This window comes from Caretta caretta, chromosome 2 (assembly GCF_965140235.1).
Source record: "Caretta caretta isolate rCarCar2 chromosome 2, rCarCar1.hap1, whole genome shotgun sequence".
In the NCBI taxonomy this organism is placed as follows: Eukaryota; Metazoa; Chordata; order Testudines; family Cheloniidae; genus Caretta; species Caretta caretta.
Genome location: NC_134207.1, coordinates 72,126,563 through 72,148,006, shown reverse-complemented (window position 1 = coordinate 72,148,006; position 21,444 = coordinate 72,126,563). Strand labels below are relative to the sequence as shown.

At 40.1% G+C, this 21,444-nt stretch overlaps 1 protein-coding gene across 4 annotated transcripts in view; it reads right to left on the bottom strand.

Moving 5' to 3' along the window:
• The window catches only part of PXDNL (peroxidasin like), a 282,898-nt gene that overhangs the window by 28,251 nt on the left and 233,203 nt on the right, over window positions 1-21,444 (bottom strand). For 3 of the 4 annotated variants that reach the window (XM_075125228.1, XM_048840634.2, XM_075125229.1), the window contains exons 18-19: window positions 8,922-9,056; window positions 4,907-5,115 (exon numbers count right to left, since the gene is read on the bottom strand). In XM_075125228.1, the coding sequence (XP_074981329.1) occupies window positions 4,907-5,115; window positions 8,922-9,056 (344 nt within the window). Of the gene's footprint in view, window positions 1-4,906; window positions 5,116-8,921; window positions 9,057-9,864; window positions 9,929-21,444 lie in introns of those variants that run through there. The other variant, XR_012666983.1, reaches the window with a different exon arrangement.

The following is a 21,444-nucleotide window of genomic DNA, read 5'->3' as shown; positions in this document are numbered from 1 at the left end:
ACATGTATCATTTTCGTATTTGAAGTTATGAGTATTGGCTCTATACCTGTATTTCAAATGCTTGCTTCTGTGTAGCACCCACAAGGTATTTAGCCAGCACATTTGTAAGGAACTATTCAAGTGAATGGCCCATTAAAGAACTTTTAACTCACAATGGAAGACGCCCATCTACAGTTAATGGACTTTTCTGCTGTGACTAAGCAAAATCATGCATGGACATGTGATCTGCCCATGTGACTCCAAACACCATCTTGATACCTGTAATTTTCCACTAGCTGTGCTGAGGGCTTTGTTTGAAATAATGGATTTCCCTCCACATGGCAGAAGCTATAAAAGACCCTGGAAACATCTCCATTTTGCACCTTTCCTGCTCAAACCTCTGGACTATGAATTTACACTAATGGGAGCATCCTAACTCAGGGACTGAGGACCTTCCAATAATTTGGAAGCAACCAGAGACTTGATTTAAGCCAGCAGTTTATTCCATCACTGCAACAAGCCTGATACAATAAATGCAAAGTTTTTGGATGTACTTGATTCCTTTAATCAATTTTAACTCTCACCTTTCTTTCTTTTTATAAATAAACCTTTAGATTTTAGATACTAAAGGATTGGCCACAGCATGATTATTGGATAAGATCTGAGTTGTATATTGACCTAGGTATGTGGCTGTTCCTTTAGGATCAGAAGAACCTTTTATTTATTTTCAGAATGGTAGTTAACCTACACTTACTACGGATTGTTCTCACGGTGGCTGGACCACACAGAGCCACTACCTCCTGAGATGAAAGACTCACATCTCTTAGCCAATGACTGTAGCAAACTCAAACTTCTGTGTGAGCCAACCACTAGAAGGGGACAGAAAGCCAGGCTGAGTGAGCACATGTTACAGTAGGAGGGCAGAAGTACCAATATGTAGCTGCTATGGTCAACCCACGCTTCCCTTGCTATGCACACTGGAGCTCAAAGCCAAAAAGTTGCCTGAACATGTTGGTGTTGGAAAGATTTATCAGGGAAATAACATTGTGGGATAACAATGGTCCCAAATAAAACTAAAAAGACAAACAGCAAAGGTGAGACTTCAGCAAATGAACAAAACAGGTAAACGATCAAACCCCATGCATGTATAAAGTCAACAAAAACAAACATGCATGTATAATATCGGTGTTGATGCACTGCATTTAGCCATTTATGTTTTAAATCAATCATCATAAACCGAGTTGAAGTGAAACTCCACAGCCTAGCTGCCTTAAACTCTGAGACACATTGTTACTGGCCCCTATAATCTCTAAAAAGGGCGAAATCAAATATCTGAACACCTTCAAATTTTGAGAAAGGTTGGATCCAGATGACAATTTTGCCATTGGCTTCACTGGGAATTAGATAAAGTCCCAAATTCTTTCATTACCCTGTTAGCCGGTTACCCTGTTAGTATCTATAGCCTTTGCTAGATAACATCAAATGCTAAGCCTAGGTATGGTGAGAAGGAATAGGTACATTGGGTAAGGAAGAAACTTCATACTCTGGGAACAACTAATCATATGTAAGAATCTCTATGATAAAATTGTATTCAATTTCCCATAGGGCAAAATTGTGGTGCAGTACACATTGGCCTGAAGACAAGGCAATGCAGAGCCACAACACTCCTCCAGGTGGAACAAATCCCAGTCTAATGTACTAAGAATTCTCAAGCTGCACTAGTCCTCCCCAAGAGAACGTGCTCCTGGCCCCATTCCTCAGCTCTGTTGAGGCACTGTGCGACTCTGGGTGCTCACCAAGCACAGGAACCTCAACTGAGAAAAGGGTTGGGTGTATGCACGCGCGTGTGTGTTTTCCTTGCAGGGGTATGATGCTGCATGCTGTGCAGGAGCATTTCTGCATTTGGAGCAAAAGGCAAATCACATAGGCCCAGGGATATTTATTTGATTCAGCCACCTCCAATAATTGAAACTGCTCTTCCACATCATCTTTTTGCCTGGTGCAATTAAGATCCACAATGATGCTACATCTCTTTAGTGAAATTATCATCTCCGGTGCATCCTAGAAATGAAAGAGCACTCCTGGTACAAAGGTATACATGCTGTATTGATGTGAGTGACACACTAAGCCATGTAGCCGGTTGATTAAATAAATCCTTCTTCAAATACAAACAGTTGCAGGAGGAAATGACAGATGTATATTTTCTTCTGGGACTTACACAACCATCTGGGTTCGTGATTTTCAGATGGAAGTTTCACAGCGAGTTCTCACTTTGAGGTTTTAAGGTATTCCAGAGATCTGTATTTTCTTTTTCAGATTTGTGAGCTAAAGTATCCCCAGAATTGAAAATTATTGCTGACTAATGAAAATTGCATTTATTAGATAGTAAGATGTGTATTATATAACCAAAACATTCCCTTAATAAATTCATTCTATTAAAAGCTGTTGCATGATTAACGAAAAGAAGCCCTTCAAAGCAGTGTGGAGAACATCAGACTTCAACCGCTCACAGCAAAACTATAATGAGATAATTAAGCCATAAAATTGTTTTCAGTCCTGCTTTTGAATTTAGTAGCTATATTTAACTTTATGCCATAAGGCAATCTCTCAAACTTGCTTTTCTGCTGTTTCAGAACAACTTGTTTGAAATCCTTATTGTAAAGCCGGACAAGGACAAATATACTAGTACTAAGGACATCAAAAAGCTCTAAAAACACAAGTTACAATATAAGAAATGACAGAAGCTCAGAGATACATAACACCAAGCAAAACAGACAAAACAAGACTGGTATTGTAACAAAAAAAAAAAGGTTAAAATCTCTGGGGAGCATACCTGCTCCCAACTCAAACAGTTAAAAAAAGCCATGATTTCTCATCTTTACACTTGTATCAGTTTTCCTCTGCTCTCCAGTCTCTGGACCACTCCACAGAGCCTTCCATTAGGTCTTTCATAACCCGTGATCTTCCTCATCACTGAGAGAGCAGGCTCCCTCTTAAAGGAAGCCCCACCCTTGGGGTATCATCATGGGATGCCTGGTCACCTGATCCATGAGCGCAAGCCCAAAGGAGATGGATAACTAGACGCAGGTGAGACTAAGTCAACTCCCCCTAAACGGCCTGCCCACTATGTGACAGTGACTTTTGCACTCCATGGTCCTGGGGTTAGATGGGGGCTCTTTTTGTCACTGATGTAAATTAGAGCAGCCTGTGGCTTAACTGGACAATATATGCCCCCAGAGGAGCCATTCCGTTGGTCCATGATTGTAGTGAACTCTGTCCATAGCTTCCCACCCCAGACCATCCCTTGTGCTGAGGGACTAGAAGCAACAGGTGTAGAGCCAGGTAGGGCACTTGTATATCACCTGGATCTGTCCTTATGCAATGGGATCCTTAGCTGGCAGCTTAAGTCAGCTTTAGCCCCATTTTCTTTGCCTTGTAATGTAGTAAAGACACCATTTAAAAAAAAAATCATATGAGAGTCTCCCACTAAGGATTGGGTTCCTTCATTTACTGTAAACTCAGAACACTGTACTCAGCTTGAGTACCCAAGCCATACACTGGAAATCTCTGGGAATGGAGGGAAAAGAATCCCTCTCCCACACCGTGGGTATGAGAATCCCTCCCCCACTCCATGGACAGAACCACTAGCTCCAACCCAGCTTCTTTCATGTCCCCAAAGCCACTGAACGGAGACCCCTGCATGGTTCTGCTGGAACAGGCCTCTTCTAGGCAGCAGAGAACAGGACAGGATTTGGCCCACATTTACCAGTGCACTGAGCATACTATTTGCTTTGTGAAGTTCATGACTCCCTCCAAATACTACTGCTATGAGGACGACCTGAGCTCCAAAGGCAACAGGTTCCTCTCTTTTCCCATTGCCCTACAGAACTTTTGAGCACATGAGCTTTTGGTGGTCCCCAATTGTCACTGCTTTTTACTGACCTTTGGAGCTTAAGAACTATTCACAGGGATCCTTTCTTTTGCCCTGCATAGACTTTATAAAGCATCATCCAGCGTTATAGACCTTAAACAGCTCCCTGTCAAGCCCTGCTACCTTTATCAAGTGAGCTTTCACTATACCAATCAGTATGTCGACTTAGTAGCCTCATATTCAGAGTAATGACCTGTAACTCAAAAACCAGCTTGACTAATTTTCTTCTTGCTTAGCAGAAAAACACAGTAGGGAGTCATCCTGCAATGAAATCCATTGTAACAAACCATTACTAGACATAACACACAAACCTGAGACTAGAACTGGGTCTTTTATCTCCAAAGACTATAGCTTCAATCACCTGAGCTACAGGAAAACCTTTTCTAGTCTCTCTAAACTGCCACCAATGGACAAATTGCTCATACAATATTATACACACATTACAGTTAGTGACAGTCATTAATACCCTTGCTTAATTATAAACAATTTTCTTCAAATATAGCCAATGCATCTGTTCTCAAGGAGATTTAACTATGTGGATGGTTTGAAGACATAGCAACAATTCACTTTTTGCTAACAGGACACAAAAATTAGATACAAGTCAAAACATCAAATCAAAATACGTAATGACCTGTAAATCAGAATCAGTTTGAGCAATTTCCCACAAACTTAGTACGAAAATTCTCCTTAATCTTCAGAGTAATTTTTAGCAATTAATTAGTATTATTAGTGGTCAACAGTGCCTTTTCAGGAGAAAAAAAATAAAGTTATTTCTATGCATGAATAGTTTAATTTTACTGTGTACAATAATCTCTGTATCCAAACTGAAATCATTCTTTCAAAAATTGTTTTCTTTTCTTCTTTTTATTGAAGAGCCTGCCACTATAAATACTATGAGAACCAAAAAAATGAAAAGCACAGTTTTGGCAAATAAAAATTATCTGAGAGTTAATATTAGTAGCAGTTTTTCCATCTGCTACTCTGTTTATTACTGACCTTCACAGCAGTCCTGCCACAATCTCAAATCAATCTTTGGTATCTCACTGCAGCTCATGTATCCCTGAGGGTAGTCTGCCTTTAAGAAGACATCAGGCTGGACCTGCTGGATGTTGTCCCCATTGTCACAGAGTACACGTGCCAAAGAGGCCTGCTTCAGCTGAGTGAGTTGCGCTGTTGTAAACACTCCAGGATTTTCATACCAAAACCTAGTCAAAAAGATACGGCATCAGGGATCTGTGCCTGAGAATTAACAGCATGTCAAACAGTGATAATGAGCAGACAGAGACTGCACCATATGGAAGGGATCACATTTGTTCTCCAGTTAAATTTACTTTAATGGCTTTCATGTTTTATCAAATTCTTAAATGTTATGATCTTGAACTGTTACCTGGAGTATGTCTACAACACTGCGACTGGAGGTGTGACTGCAGCATGAACAGACATATGGAGCTAGCTTTGATCTGGCTAGCTCGAACAACAGCAGCAGCAAGGCCCTGGCCACCCGGGCAGCAACACAGGCTGTACAGCTCCACCTGGGACCCAGGGTATACACTCAACTGGCCAGCCAGTGCTGCCGCAGCAGCTTCACCGCTACCGCTATTCCAGCTAACTGGATGAAAGGTATGTCTCCATATACTGCAGTGTAGATGTAGATTGCAGTGTAGATGTACCCAGAGTATAGAGGTTGGGCATAGATGATGATGAAGCATGTTACCAAACTGGAGTTCCCAGCATTTCCTGTATCCTAAATAAATGCTTCAAATCGTGCAGCATTCTAAAATTTTATCATTTTTTAAATAATTGAAAATATCAAGATACCAACCCCCCCCCCCAACACCACCCCAACCAAACAGCAGCATATAAGTGACAAGAATCATGCCTGCTCCAAATTAGTCTTGTGATAGGATCTCATATCCCATTCTTCCTCTGCATCTCCTCGTATGTTTGCTAATTTAAGGCTTCAATCTGAGAAGGGCTGAGCTGAGATCTGGTTGATTTTTTTTCAGTCTTCTTAGCGTATGCGCAACATGCCTCATGTGGCACGTGACCAGGATTCTTCACCGAATTTGGACCACTACCTTTTTCAGTTAAGAGAGCTTTTAGTTGAAAATGGCTTTTTACAAATATTTTTTCATGTAAAACTATCACTCTCGTTTGAAACATTTCTTGTTTTTTTTGTGAAAAATGCCATGCTATATTTTTTTCTAAAACTTATTAGAAACATGGTTAAAATAGTTAATGAAAACACTATTGAAATGGTTAATGACATTTATCATTTACCAAAACTATTTCAATAATATTTGTTTTAAAAAAAGTGTTTTAATTGTGAATATTTTCAAAAAATGAAAAAATGGATCCATTCCAAATCCTTAGAAATGAAAAAAAGTATGAAATATATTGCAAACAAAGACAAAGCCCTTATATTATAAGCTCTTCAGGACAGGGACAGGGTATTCTCACATATCAGTAAATCACTGTGCACTTCACAGTACTTTGCTATTTAAATGAGTAAGTAAATAATAGTTTTTAAAATGCTAAATGCATATGTTTCACTACTCTCCTCTCTTGAGGCGAGACAGATTTGCATGCCTCTACTAGCTCTAACTCCTTATTTAAAAAAATTATTATTTTGTTTTTGTTTTTAAAAATATCACATTTTATTGTACTGCAGAGAAGTCATGGCAACAACAAAGGGTTTATTCCAGATTTGAACTGGAGGATATACACTAGTACTGGAGCCTTCCACAAATGACAAATACTGCTCTTTATCCTCCCCATCTCCCTAGGGAAGTTTAGTTGGACCAGCAGTGGAGTGGGTATGGTGAGCACTTGTGGAGCACATGCTGGAGCATTTCCCCTCCATGCACACTCCACATGCCTCGGAGTGCATGCAGGGAACGTGCCTTCGGGGGAGGGGAAAGTGTTCTCCTCCTCCCTCTGCTTCCCATTGGCTTGCTTAGGGTGTGTATGGGGTAGCTGATTGGCTCTCTTGGGCACCACCCACCTTCAGTACTTCAAATCCCCTGCTGGGGCAGACAGGGTAGAAGCTTTCATTCCTTGCAGCACCATGGAGGCCCATTTTTAGTTTATAGGAGTAAGAATAGGAATTTAGTATTAGAAAACACTATGGAAATGTCTAGTGGGTGCTGTCCAGTGCAGACAAAAGGCTGGAAGGGCCAACTTCTAGAGGAAAACAATACAAGACCCAGGATATGGCTGGTGTACCTACTAGCCTATAGGGAAGGAGACACCTTAAGTGTTCAGGGACTGAGGTATCCTTTGGAGGGATCATAATTCCTCCTCATGGTTGGGAATGGCAAGATCATTCAGACCTGGGCTGAGACTTAGGGTTAAGCTGAAGAAGATCAGCTGAGACGGATTGGTTATATGACATGAGGCCATTTAACCATGCACTGTATCCAATAAAATGCCTTGAATTTGAGGAGCCTGAAGAAGATTGATAGCCCCCTTTGGTTAAAGTTTATAAAGTTGCAGCCTGCTTCTTTAACTTCCATCCTTGTTTCATTCACTTGCGTGTCCTGATCAATACCAATAACCTAAAATATATGACAACTTTTTAATTTTAGATTTAGTAAACACTGGTCACAAGGGCAAATGAGTCCAGGGAAAGAGGGTTAGAAGCTTGTCTATTGTCCTACCACTATCTCTGTACAACTATAAAGAAACTAATTAAAAAAATCACTTAAATCTAAAATAATTTAGTTCTAACATTTCTTCACTTTTGCTATGAGCTGATAAACTGTAGCTGACTTACCAGTTTAACAGTAAAAAGCCCCTAACCTCCTTAGATTCTTTCAAGCCTCAGTTATGATGGACTCAAATACTATCGTACTCTATATGCTTGTAGGCACCCTTTAGTAGAGGAGCCTCTGAACTTAATTGGGAGTGTTCCAAAATCTTGAGCACTGCAATCCAGCCATGGAAACTACAACTCTCACGATGCCTTGGGTGGGGGGAGAGAGAGAGAGCACCAGTGCAGTGAACTCCATTTTGGAGAGGCGCTGAGATTGTTTCACTAGAGTTCTGTCGACAAATGCTACTAAACTGCTATTAGGAAGCCAGAAGCTGCTGCTGAGAGCATAATGGGGCTCTGATTAAACAGGGAGCCTCAGGGGTGGTTGGTGGCTACAGAGGACACAGGGTAGAGACAGTTGCTGTGCCTAGAGCTGACTGAGGTGGGGCTGTAGTGACGTCAGCATGAGTCACCACCGCCCTTGTTTGGGCAAGTGCTTGCAAGGGAAAGGGGGCAGAAAAGAGACTTTAAGGGGTTATCTGAGTCTGTGAAGAGGTGGATTGGTCTTCTCATCGAACCAGAACCCCCAAGATGCTGACATTTGGTTAAAACAACTCCAGTCTTCAGAGGGGGTGTGCAGCTTGGCATGATCCCAAATTAGAATTGTTCTGCCCCTTGTTGCCTTGGCTGGACTGATTCACCAGACCACCAGAGTGCTCTCTCCAGCTTCAAGATCTTCAAACGTGCCCATGCAAGGAAGTGTTTAGAATTCTGAAATCCAGAGGCGTGTACCCTCGGGGGGGTGGGGGGACAGAGAAGAGGTAGAAGCTGGCAGCGTAAATTCAAGTTAGAGAAGTTTCCTTTACTACTGTAAATTGTATAATGGGTGTATATTGTTTATAATTGGCATTCTTAAATTGGACCTATTGCACAGATTAGCTCAGGTTTATTCCTGGAGCCTCACAAGGCACACCACTGAGTGTGTACAGGGCCCAGCCAGATGGAGGCCCCACCTATTTTAATTCCCCTTACAAGTGAAATGACTGTAGCCGAGGGGTGGACAGAGGATTCCCACCTATCCAACATCTCCAGTGGGAAACTCAGGATCTCCTTTACGTCAACAACATCAGGTGCCTGGGCGCATAGGTGAGTGTTGCCTGCTCCCACGTAACCCAGGGAGGAAAGGGCAGTTACATTTGTTTGATATGCAACTAGATTAGTATTTTATGGACACAACTATGATGCAAACCTGATTACCTATCTCCATCCCTAAGCCGTTGAAACTGAGTGACAAAAAGGCACATTAGGGTTGGTCCCACTCTTGTACCAGGAATTAGGTCCTCCACCATCAGAGCTGGCCAAAAGTCGATGTTCAGTGGTGTGCCATACAGCCTAGAAAAAGAATCCAGGTAAAACTCATGTTACAAATATAGAACTAGACTGACCATTTGCTCTAGGCTCATTTTCTTTGGAATGTAGGTGTTTTTACAGAGGTAAGTTTATCATTCCAAATCTTCTTTGAATGAAAACACACACAATGCTTTCTAATCAAAAGAATTCTTATGATCTCACGTCCTCCAAAAATGGTTTTGATACTGTCACTGCTGTATTTTAGAAACAAATCTGAATGCTGAATATTAACCTGCTCACTAGGCAGCTTCTCAGATTTAAGATTTCAAAATGTGTCTGAGACACAGTGAAAAAAAATATTGGAATGAGGAGATCCAGGTCCGACCCAACACTGGCTTCCTCTTTGAATACCAAACACAATAAATACACATTTTTCAGCCACGTTATTTTAGTGAAAACGGCAGTTCTAGTGGATTTTGATATTTGTATTTTTCGGACTTCACTCAGGAAAGAATCACCATCAGCTACTACATCTAAGCAGTATTATACCTAACAAAATAAACTTTTAAAGCCAGCTTCTCACTTAGTATATATTGGTATAAGTCTCAATGGAGCTATGCAAATTTACACCACGTGAGCATCTGGCCCTTCATTTCTAAAGCCAAGGATGACTGGTATCTGAGTGATATTCAAACAATACAAATATCAAGATCCACTGGCAATACGCTGGGTAGTTAAGGAGACGCACATGAGGGTGTTTTACAAATCACCCCCTTCTGGCATGCTTTGCAATGACATGTAGACAAGTCAAAATTGCCATTATGAAATTAGGCCTTCACTGACATCGTACCTTTTGGACCATGAAATAGCTCAGATGAAGGTCTAGAAAACATCTCCGTCAGCCTTTTCAAGATCTAAATAGTAATTGAAAAAGCAACATTTAATGGCTATTTCAAGGTCCTGCAGAGCTGGAAATGGAAGCTCTGGATCACTCGGAAGGTAGCTCTCCACCAGCACAACGGGACCCAGATTTTGCTTTTAGTCTTAGGAAGGCTTGAGATTTCAATCTGTATAGTCATTAGGTACAGAAGATCATTGATTTCAACAAGACTACTGCTACTAAAATGTATCTTGTATATTCTTTTTATATTAAACTCTCATGATTTCTTGACCAAACATCCCAGAATTTTGTGTGTGTTAGCCAAAGGTGTTTAAAGAGGGCTTTCTTTTGGGTAAATGAATGTCTTTGTCCTAGTAGGCCTGTACTTTATTAGCCATTCTTTTTATGCTGAACTTTAGCTGACTCTAGTGTGTTTTCAATAAGCTGAATTTAGCTGGACTGAAGCGTATTATTAAAGAATGGATTGTGCGTCCTTTTTTTTTTTTTAAACTCAAAACTCTTGACCCGTAGGGAAATGATTGATTATCTTACTTACATAAAACTTCAGCTGAGTTAATTATTTGACATCATGACTATTAAATCTGAACATGCAACACTGCTTATGCCTGGGTGTTAAGTTGCAAACAGCCATAAGTCTTCATAGGATCAAGGCCTATGCAATCAAGAAAATGGAAAAAGATACAAAGCAATAGCAGAATGGAAGGCAACCTTGGGAAAGGAAGGGAATAGACAATATAATGCACACCTTTATAGGGTAAATTCTACTTTGTATGTTTATTTAGTGGGGCTTCTGTGAAACCCAGTTCCTTCCTCTATCCACCAAAGCACTAAAATAGAAGCATAATGTGTAGCACCACAGGAGTTGCAAGGCAATTAACAAAAAGATATTGAGATTAGACTAACAATTTTGAGGTCTAAATATGTAAATCCTAGCCAAAATGTAGGGAAAATTAAACATCCACTGTGAATCAAAAGGCAATCAAGCACCAATGGTGATCATAATCAGAATACCAAATGCTGCTGTCACATTGCTTGCTGAAATATAACAATAAATGCACTTTACTTTAACAGTTCAAATGGAGTTGACATTTCCCTTATAAGGCCCCAGTGCTACCAAATTTTGAATTCCCAAGGCCTCTATGGGAATTCAAGCATTTGCCCAGAGGGCTCAGATTGCAGGAACAGGGCTTCATAATGGAAATATTTCATTTACTTCTAAATGGGTAAAATGGAACACATAGGGTGGGGGGGGTGAGAAAACCTGGATTTGTGCTGGAAATGGCCCACCTTGATTATCATGCACATTGTAGGGAGAGTGGTCACTTTGGATAAGCTATTACCAGCAGGAGAGTGAGTTTGTGTGTGTGTGTTTTTTTGAAAAAAGGGGGTCGGGGGGGGTGAGAAAACCTGTATTTGTGCTGGAAATGGCCCACCTTGATTTTCATACACATTTTAAAGAGAGTGGTCACTTTGGATGGGCTATTACCAGCAGGAGAGTGAGTTTGTGTGTGTGGGGGGGGAGGGGGGGGCGGAGGGTGAGAAAACCTGGATTTGTGCTGGAAATGGCCCAACTTGATGATCACTTTAGATAAGCTATTACCAGCAGGAGAGTGGGGTGGGAGGAGGAATTGTTTTATGATCTCTGTGTATATAATGTCTTCTGCAGTTTCCACAGTATGCATCCGATGAAGTGAGCTGTAGCTCACGAAAGCTCATGCTCAAATAAATTGGTTAGTCTCTAAGGTGCCACAAGTACTCCTTTTTTTTATACAGTTTACTAGTTAGGCTGCAAATTATTATTACTATTAAGAAAAAATGGTAGAAGTCTATGAAAATTAGAGCTGTTCAAAAAATACCATCCTCCTCCCCCCCCCAGAAAATGTAAATATTTTATTAGGTTTTTATCAAAATTCCCTATAAAAATTAAAATTGAAATATTGGTTTATGAAAACAGTTTTGGGTTCCTAAAACTAAAAACAATTACCAAAGAAGAAACAAAAATTACAGAAATTTTTTTGTGAATTTTTTTTAGTACAAAAGCCATCTTTTGACAGAAAAAAAGTTTCAGTGAAAACATTTCAAATGGCTTTAATTAAAATGATTTTACTTTTATAAATTCTGGAAACCTAATTTGCACCTTAATTATGACAAATAATAAACAATACACATTCAGTACCATTTCACATAGGGGAGGGCTTTGTTGGAGACATTTTATAAAAGCTGAGCCTCCCTGCAATGAGCTGTGCACAGATGCAGGGGTCTGCCTACATGGAGCTCATAGCAGAATTGGAATGTAAAAAAAACCCAGTATATTAATAAGGAGACTAATCACATTGTATCTAGATCAAGATTTAATACTTCGTCTGTAAAACTAGAAAGCCCATGCCTCCCTTATTCTTTAATTTCAACCTGACTGATTATTTTAATGAAATTGTCTCTCTGGTCCTACATACTGCTTTGATTTTTAATTTTGTGAAATCCTAGAAAGGATCTAGGAACACTGCAATTTAATGATTAATGTCATTCATTAACACAGATAATAAAAACTTGACCAAAGTAGTTGCCAGAAGATCAGGAATAGAAATTATACAGGAAATTTTCTACGTCCCGATCAAAATGGATATATTTCTAAAGTGTTACTAAAACATCAGACAATGTGGATTTCTAGTAATCAAATTTAGCAAAATAAAGGTATCAAATATCTGCTATTGCACTTGATGCAAAGAAGACCAGCAATAGGCCTATCTTGACTATTTATTATTTTTATTTGTATTATGGTAGCATCCACAGTGCGTTAGGCACTGTTCAAACACACAGCTACTTCCAGAGCTACCGAAGTAAATGGTAACCTTTCTAAAATGGATTTTAGATCAGGTCAATAAGGAGCCACCCAAAGAGCTCACAGGATGAAACACAGTGACAGATGAAGAGTGTGGGAGAGCGGTTATACGTATAATCACATTTCTTCATTATTTTTGTGAGTCCTTTCCTGCTTCGAAAGTACTTTTCTCTTTACAGTAAAGCAATGATGGAGACCTAACATTTAGGTCTTATTTATCCTAGCTCAGAAAGACACACACAGGCCACGTTCTCCGGTGCTTTTCAGACACTTTGTTCTGCACGCAAGGTGGAAAGGTGTTGCAACCTAGTTCACAAATTCCCAACAGAAAATTCATCTGGCACATGGGAACTCCCTGCTAGGCATAAATATTCCACAGGTAGGTCTACACCTGTGTTCACTCGCAGCACAGTGTGTGTGGCAGGGCAGGGCAGGGCAGAGCAGAGCATCACTAATCCTCCCTTGATGGAGGGTTCTAATTAAAGACCGTACATCAGTAGCAGAACTGAGAATATTCCAGTAGTGTCTTTACCAGTGGTGTAGGGGCCAGAGACAACCTTCAGAGTCAAAGATACAGTCCCCCCAGCTCCCGTCCTTCATCCCCCTCCTGCTCTGAGCAACGCTCTGATGCAGGACAGAACCCAGTCTGTTATCTAGACTTGATACGCTCATCACAGCTTCTTGACTACGTCCATTCAACTAAGTACACTCTAGGAATTATTTTGGGAAAGTTCTATGGCCAGTGTTATACAAGAGGTCAGACTATATGATTACTGTGGTCCCTTCTGGGCTATGAATCTATGAGTAAAAGTGTAGGATAGATATAGATTTATTTTGGGTGGTTATTTTCTAGAAAGTATATATAAAGTAATGGAATTACTTTTTGTTTTTAAATGGAACAATATGGTTTCTTGATTTATATGTTCACATTTATAGCAGGCTATTTTCTCAAATAAATCATTAGTAACCCCATAATAAATATCAAAGCCAATTTTCAGCTTTAGGGACTGATCACCTCCCATTAAAGTCCATGGAAAGAGTCCCATAGACTTTAGTTGTTTGTGGATCAAGTCCTAAGGGATAACGCTGTTAATCTGCAGTATTTTGTTATTGACAAGTGTTCCAACTAGCACTTCTCACAAATGTACTTCTGGGAACAACGTGCCTGACAGACATTTTTCTTTGTTCAGTGGCCTGAGGTTTATCTTGCATTTCCTATACATATATTATGCTATTTCTATTTGTAAAATTTTCTGTGTTATAGGTCTTGTTCTCACTTATGACTGTGAGCTAGTCTGAGTTTTCTGTAACAAGGCCAATTTCTGTTCTAAATTTTCACCATGTTCATCTGCCTAAGAAAAACAAACCCATACTGTCACAGCACACAAGCAGCACAATATTATATTTCTACATTGAGTTTTTTCTTCCCTCAGCTGGGTTTTCTACATCCCTTTATCTGTCTTTGAGGATCCTTTTAGTTTCCCCATCCTGCCCCCAATTCACCCATCTCAACACATTTATTCTCTTACCCCTCTGTGATAACGATCATGTTTCTCACTGAAGACTGAATGGAATTTATTGATTCCATCAACATTACACCTGGTTGGAGAGGATCACTGTTCAGTAACCCACTAATAGGGTACAGAATGTGAGCAAGGCCAAACAGCAAAAATTAAGATGTTTGTACACCAATGCGAGGAGCCTAGGTAACAAAATGGAGGAACTCGAGCTACTGATGCAGGAAGTGAAACCAGATATTATACGGATAACAGAAACATGGTGGAATAGTAGTCATGACTGGATTACAGGTATTGAAGGGTATGTGCTGTTTAGGAAAGACCGAAATAAAGGTAAAGGTGGTGGAGTGGCATTGTATATCACTGATGAGGTAGAATGTAAAGAAATAAGAAGCGATGGAATGGATAAGACAGAGTCCGTCTGGGCAAAAATTACACTGGGGAAGAAAACTATTAGAGCCTCCCCTGGGATAGTGCTTGGGGTGTGCTATAGACCTCCGGGATCTAATTTGGATATGGATAGAGCCCTTTTTCATATTTTTAATGAAGTAAATACTAATGGAAACTGCATGATCATGGGAGACTTTAACTTCCCAGATATAGACTGGAGGATGAGTGCTAGTAATGATAATAGGGCTCAGATTCTCCTAGATGCAATAGCTGATGGATTCCTTCATCAAGTAGTTGCTGAACCGACTAGAGGGGATGCCATTTTAGATTTGGTTTTGGTGAGTAGTTAGGACCTCATAGAAGAAGTGGTTGTAGGGGATAATCTTGGTTCAAGTGATCATGAGCTAATTCAGTTCAAACTGAACGGAAGGATTAACAAAAATAAATCTGCAACTAGGGTTTTTGATTTCAAAAGGGCTGACTTTCAAAAATTAAGGAAATTAGTTAGGGAAGTGGATTGGACTGAAGAACTTATGGATCTAAAGGCAGAGGCGGCCTGGGATTACTTTAAATCAAAGCTGCAGAAGCTATCGGAAGCCTGCATCCCAAGAAGGGGGAAAAAATTCATAGGCAGGAGTTGTAGACCAACCTGGATGAGCAAGCATCTCAGAGAGGTGATTAAGAAAAACCAGAAAGCATACAGGGAGTGGAAGAAGGGAGGGATCAGCAAGGAAAGCTGCCTTATTGAGGTCAGAACATGTTGGGATAAAGTGAGACAGGCTAAAAGTCAAGTAGAGTTGGACCGTGCAAAGGGAATTAAAACCAACAGTAAAAGGTTCTATAGCCATATAAATAAGAAGAAAACGAAGAAAGAAGAAGTGGGACTGCTAAACACTGAGGATTGAGTGGAGGTCAAGGATAATCTAGGCATGGCCCAATATCTAAACAAATACTTTGTCTCAGTCTTTAATAAGGCTAAAGAGGATCTTAGGGATAATGGTAGCATGACAAATGGGAATGAGGATATGGAGGTAGATATTACCATAGCTGAGGTAGAAGTGAAACTCGAACAGTTTAATGGGACTAAATCGGGGGCCCCAGATAATCTTCATCCAAGAATATTAAAGGAATTGGCACACGAAATTGCAAGCCCATTAGCAAGAAGTTTTAATGAATCTGTAAACTCAGGGGTTGTACCGTATGATTGGAGAATTGCTAACATAGTTCCTATTTTTAAGAAAGGGAAAAAAAAGTGATCCGGGTAACTACAAGCCTGTTAGTTTGACATCTGTAGTATGCAAGGTCTTGGAAAAAATTTTGAAGGAGAAAGTAGTTAAGGACATGGAGATCAATGGTAAATGGGACAAAATACAACATGGTTTTACAAAAGGTAGATTGTGCCAAACCAACCTGATCTCCTTCTTTGAGAAAGTAACAGATTTTTTTAGACAAAGGAAATGCAGTGGATCTAATTTACCTAGATTTCAGTAAAGCGTTTGATACCGTGCCATATGGAGAATTATTAGTTAAATTGGAAAAGATGGGGATCAATATGAAAATTGAAAGGTGGATAAGGAATTGGTTAACAGGGAGACTACAGCGGGTCCTACTGAAAGGTGAACTGTCAGGCTGGAGGGAGGTTACCAGTGGAGTTCCTCAGGGATCAGTTTTGGGACCAATCCTATTTAATCTTTTTATTACTGATCTCGGCATAAAAAGTGGGAGTGTGCTAATAAAGTTTGCGGATGATACAAAGCTGGGAGGTATTGCCAATTTAGAGAAGGACAGGGATATCCTACAGGAGGATCTGGATGACCTTGTAAACTGGAGTAATAGTAATAGGATGAAATTTAATAGTGAGAAGTGTAAGGTTATGCATTTAGGGATTAATACCAAGAATTTTAGTTATAAGCTGGGGACGCATCAATTAGAAGTAACGGAGGAGGAGAAGGACCTTGGAGTATTGGTTGATCATAGGATGACTATGAGCCGCCAATGTGATATGGCTGTGAAAAAAGCTAATGTGGTCTTGGGATGCATCAGGAGAGGTATTTCCAGTAGGGATAAGGAGGTGTTAGTACCGTTATAGAAGGCACTGGGGAGACCTCACTTGGAATACTGTGTGCAGTTCTGGTCTCCCATGTTTAAGAAGGATGAATTCAAACTGGAACAGGTACAGACAAGGGCTACTAGGATGATCCGAGGAATGGAAAACTTGTCTTATGAAAGGAGACTCAAGGAGTTTGGCTTGTTTAGCCAAACTAAAAGAAGGTTGAAGGGAGATATGATTGCTCTCTATAAATATATCAGAGGGATAAATACTGGAGAGGGAGAGGAATTATTTAAGCTCAGTACCAATGTAGACACAAGAACAAATGGATATAAACTAGCCATTGGGAAGTTTAGACTTGAAATTAGATGAAGGTTTCTAACCATCAGAGGAATGAAGTTTTGGAATAGCCTTCCAAGGAAGCAGTGGGGGCAAAAGATCTATCTAGCTTTAAGATTAAACTCAATAAGTTTATGGAGGAGATGGTATGATGTGATAACATGATTTTGGTAATTAATTGATCTTTAAATATTCATGGTAAATAGGCCTGATGGGAATATAAATATAAATGGTAAATAGGCCTGATGGGACGTTAGATGAGGTGGGATCTGATTTACTACAGAAAATTCTTTCCTGGGTATCTGGCTGGTGAATCTTGCCCATATGCTCAGGGTTTAGCTGATCACCATATTTGGGGTCGGAAAGGAATTTTCTTCCTCCAGGGCAGATTGGAAGAGGCCCTGGAGGTTTTTCGCCTTCCTCTGGAGAATGGGGCCTGGGTCACTTGCTGGAGGATTCTCTGCTCCTTGAAGTCTTTAAAACACGATTTGAGGACTTCAATAGCTCAGACATAGGTGAGAAGTTTTTCGCAGGAGTGGGTGGGTGAGATTCTGTGGCCTGCATTGTGCAGGAGGTCAGACTAGATGATCATAATGGTCCCTTCTGACCTTAGTATCTATGAATCTATAAACAACCCACTCCCTTTTTCCTCTAGGAAGCAATGCAGAGCACTCAGTCTGTACTGGCCCAGAGAAATGAGACTAGAAAAAAGTAGCACTCTTTGTGCAAGACAATTACTGCTAATTCTGCTCTGAAACACCTTAATAACAAAGGTGTAAGGATTTCTTACACCAAGGTACTTGTTCTAGATGACTTCACTTAAAACCACTACTGTCTTGAATTATTCCTAACATGTTATTGACCAAAGAGGAAACAACAACAGGCCTCTTGGGGAACAATTTAAAAAAAAAAAAGACAAAGGGAAGATGATTATTTTTCTCAAGAGCATTTTCCCACTACTTCAGCTCAAGTTCTAACAATAATTGCACTGAAAAAGATGTTGGGAGGGTGGACAAGGAAAGCAACAGGGCATGTTGGGAGTGGAGAAAGGAATGTGAGAACGAAAACTTTTCTTTTGAAAAAGACTATCAGCTTGTTGACTTGATTCAAACTTGTTAGCACTAAGACCTGAGATTGTAATATTAGCTCAAATGAGGAGAATTGTATGGGGATACACAGTGGTTAAAAATCATAACTGAATAAGATAAGTGACTCTTCGGGACTTTTCTTAAGCTACAAAACTAACTGAAGTCCTTGTGTCACACTGGATAAATGAATGTGTCTCTACTGGAAAAACAGAAGAGATGACAAACAAAAATAGTCAAAAGATATATACAGTTTCTGGGCCAAGACCATAGCAACTGGGTAGGTGCCTGAAGTCAATGAGAGATGCTGGGTTTTCAGTACTTTTAAAAGTCAGACCCACTTAATTACAGATTCAAAGCCTAACTTTAGGAATCTCTTTTCCAAAATCTTGGCACAAGAGACTACTAATTGGATGAATAAACTAATGTTCAGAGTACATACTCTAAAGCACAGTTCTGAAGTAACAGAAACACAAACATGAATAAATATAACTCAGAAATAACAATATCTAAGGGAAAAGTACACTAGGAAATAAAATATAAAATGATTATAGGTTACTGAAAAAAAGGCATTTTATCTGAGATAAATGTGTAACAATTCACAAATACTTTTTGGGCTGCAAATTTGCAGGGGGGGGTATAAAAATCATATTTGCTACTACAAATGACAGCATTTCCCGATGAAAAATTAACGGACTTTCATGTAAATATTTCTGCATGTGAGCGTGTGAAAGTGAAAATCAATAGATCTAGTTATAAAAATGGGCTTTCATGAAAACTCCAGATCTGAGCCCTGAACTATGGGGAAGGGAGTGAGATCAAATTTTGCAACTGAATTTTGCAGCCAAGGTTCCATCTCCGTTTTCAAGTTCCACATAGAATGGAACTGTGTTGCTAAATGTTGACCACTTTTGCTCTTAGCAGATTCTCAGATGATTTAAACTCTTTTGGTCTTCGTTACTGGAAAAGCAACCTTCATCTTGCTCAGAAGCCTGCTCTAGAAGGATTCTGAAACTTTCAACCACAGTCTACGTGTTTTAGCATCCTGACACCAGCTGCTCAACAAAAATATTCACTTTTATATTTTGGTTTTGACCTGCCCAGTGCATTTCTGACATCTAGACACATTTCATTCAGGTTATGTTCCACATTGTCACCTTTTAAAGTTTCAGTTTCTAGTCATAGAATCACTGAATGACAGATTTCTGTGCCTATGTTCCTACTGATTGAAATGAATAGCTTATCTCAAAATGCCTTATCTGTTTTTAAGTGACATCTTAAAGTTTTCTTGTTCACTGTTGCATTTTTATCAGTTTTATCAGTAATGATAATTGTTTTTGTTCTATACACCTTTCTGCACTTTGAAACCAATGATGTGTAGAGTGCTACATAAAAAGCAGTAGTACTATATATTTTTTGTGTAGGATTATACAATTTTAGATTCCAATTGCAGTAAACAAATTACGTACACATTCAGTATGAATACTTTTGAGTACATTTTGTTTGCACAGTAGGGAAGCAATGCACAGTATTGATTCACATACCATTTGAATATATTGTTCATGAAAAAGAAATACACTGCTAAGATCTGAATCCTGGTCATTTGTACAACTTGTGAGCAGAAGAACTGTGAAGGGGTCAGAAACAGGTCCTCTTAATCTGGAGACAAGGTGTGGATCATCTACACATACCCTAAAACTGAAGAAGCAGCTAAGGAAGATATGCCTATACGTTAGGAGCTAGAGATCTGAACCTGGCAGACCCGCTCACTGGCGAGGGTCCACAGCTGGGGGTAGGGGAACTCGGGCCCTCCCTACTCCACCAGGTTCCAAACCAGGGCCCGATGAACAACAGTTCCAATATGTGACCTAGTGTGGGTGCCCTTATACTTGTTCCCTGGGCTCCAGTTTTGGTTCGTCCATCTTTGCCACTGGTCGGTTTCTGGATTACCCCTGAAGTTCTCTCTAATAGCATGCTGGATCACCACACTTTCTCCATCAGCATGGCTTGCTATTCCTGCCTCTGTAGAGTGAAGGGCCTGTGGCAGCTTGTCAGTGGAGCATGGTCTCAACTGTGTGGAGCCCCAGCAGCTTCTCTGCAGGAGCTTGCAGCACATGTCTTCTCCTCTGCTCTGTCTGCCCAGACTGAGAGGAGTTGCTCCCTTTTGAGCCACACCTCCAATGTGAGCTTGCCCAGCAGGAGTGGCTGGACAGCACCTTCTGGGCCCAGAGCTTCTCTGTGAAGACCATCAGTTCACCAGCGTGGACCTCGTACAACCCATCACACTACACCAGAGCTAGAGGTGTAATATCCAGCTTGAGGAGACATACCTGCACTAGTACTGATCAAGCTAGCTTGCTAATAATAGCAGTGTAGCTATCAGTGTACAGGTTGTGGGACAGGTTAGATGTCCTGAATACACACTACTACTAGTGTTTCAGATGGGACTGTATTCAGGGGAGCTAGCTATGCTGCTATTTGTAGTCCACTAGCTCAGTCAGAATTAGCATGAGTACATCTGTCCAAGCTAGAAATTACACCTCAGCTCCAGTGCAGACATACTCTTAGAGAATGAGAAGCTAACTAGTCATGTCATTGACCTCCCCCATGCTTTTAACAACACAAAGGGAAGGCTGAGTTGCTATTTATTTTGTCAAGCTCTCTAGAGTTCAGTATAAACAATTACTATTTCCTTATTTCATCATATTTACATGCTAGTGAAAGAAAACATAAGTTTAAAAAATTTGCTATACTATATTGTCTCTATAATGTGTTATATATGTTAAACACCTCTGCAAGCCATGTACAGCTAGTGAGACTTTATTCTAGTGAGAAGGGTTACATATATTTTCTTGGAAATGCTCAGAGCCTTCATAAAAAAATCAAATCCCTATATTTCTCCATAAACATAAGCAAAAGGACAGAGCACCAGTCACCTTAGGTCAAGAGTTTGAATCCAGCTTAGGTCAGGGATGACAGAAAATCATTACTATCTGACTACTGTTTGTTAACCTACATGGAATGAGTTCATCATCACAGTCCACTTCCAAATGCACAGGTGTTTGCATCAGAAAAACCCAATAGTGTTAGTCATGATGGCACTAATTATCAGCATTGTTGGGAGTCCAACAGAGAAGCAAATAGGTCATTTTTATGCCTATCATTTCACTTTTAATTATGGTCCCTCCAAGTTAGGGTTGAGGCACATTAGAGAGACTAGAACCACATTAACATGGGGAAATGCTTTCTACTGCACTCATTCTGCAACAGATCTTTAGTAAGGGATATTAGATGGGTGGGATCTGAGTT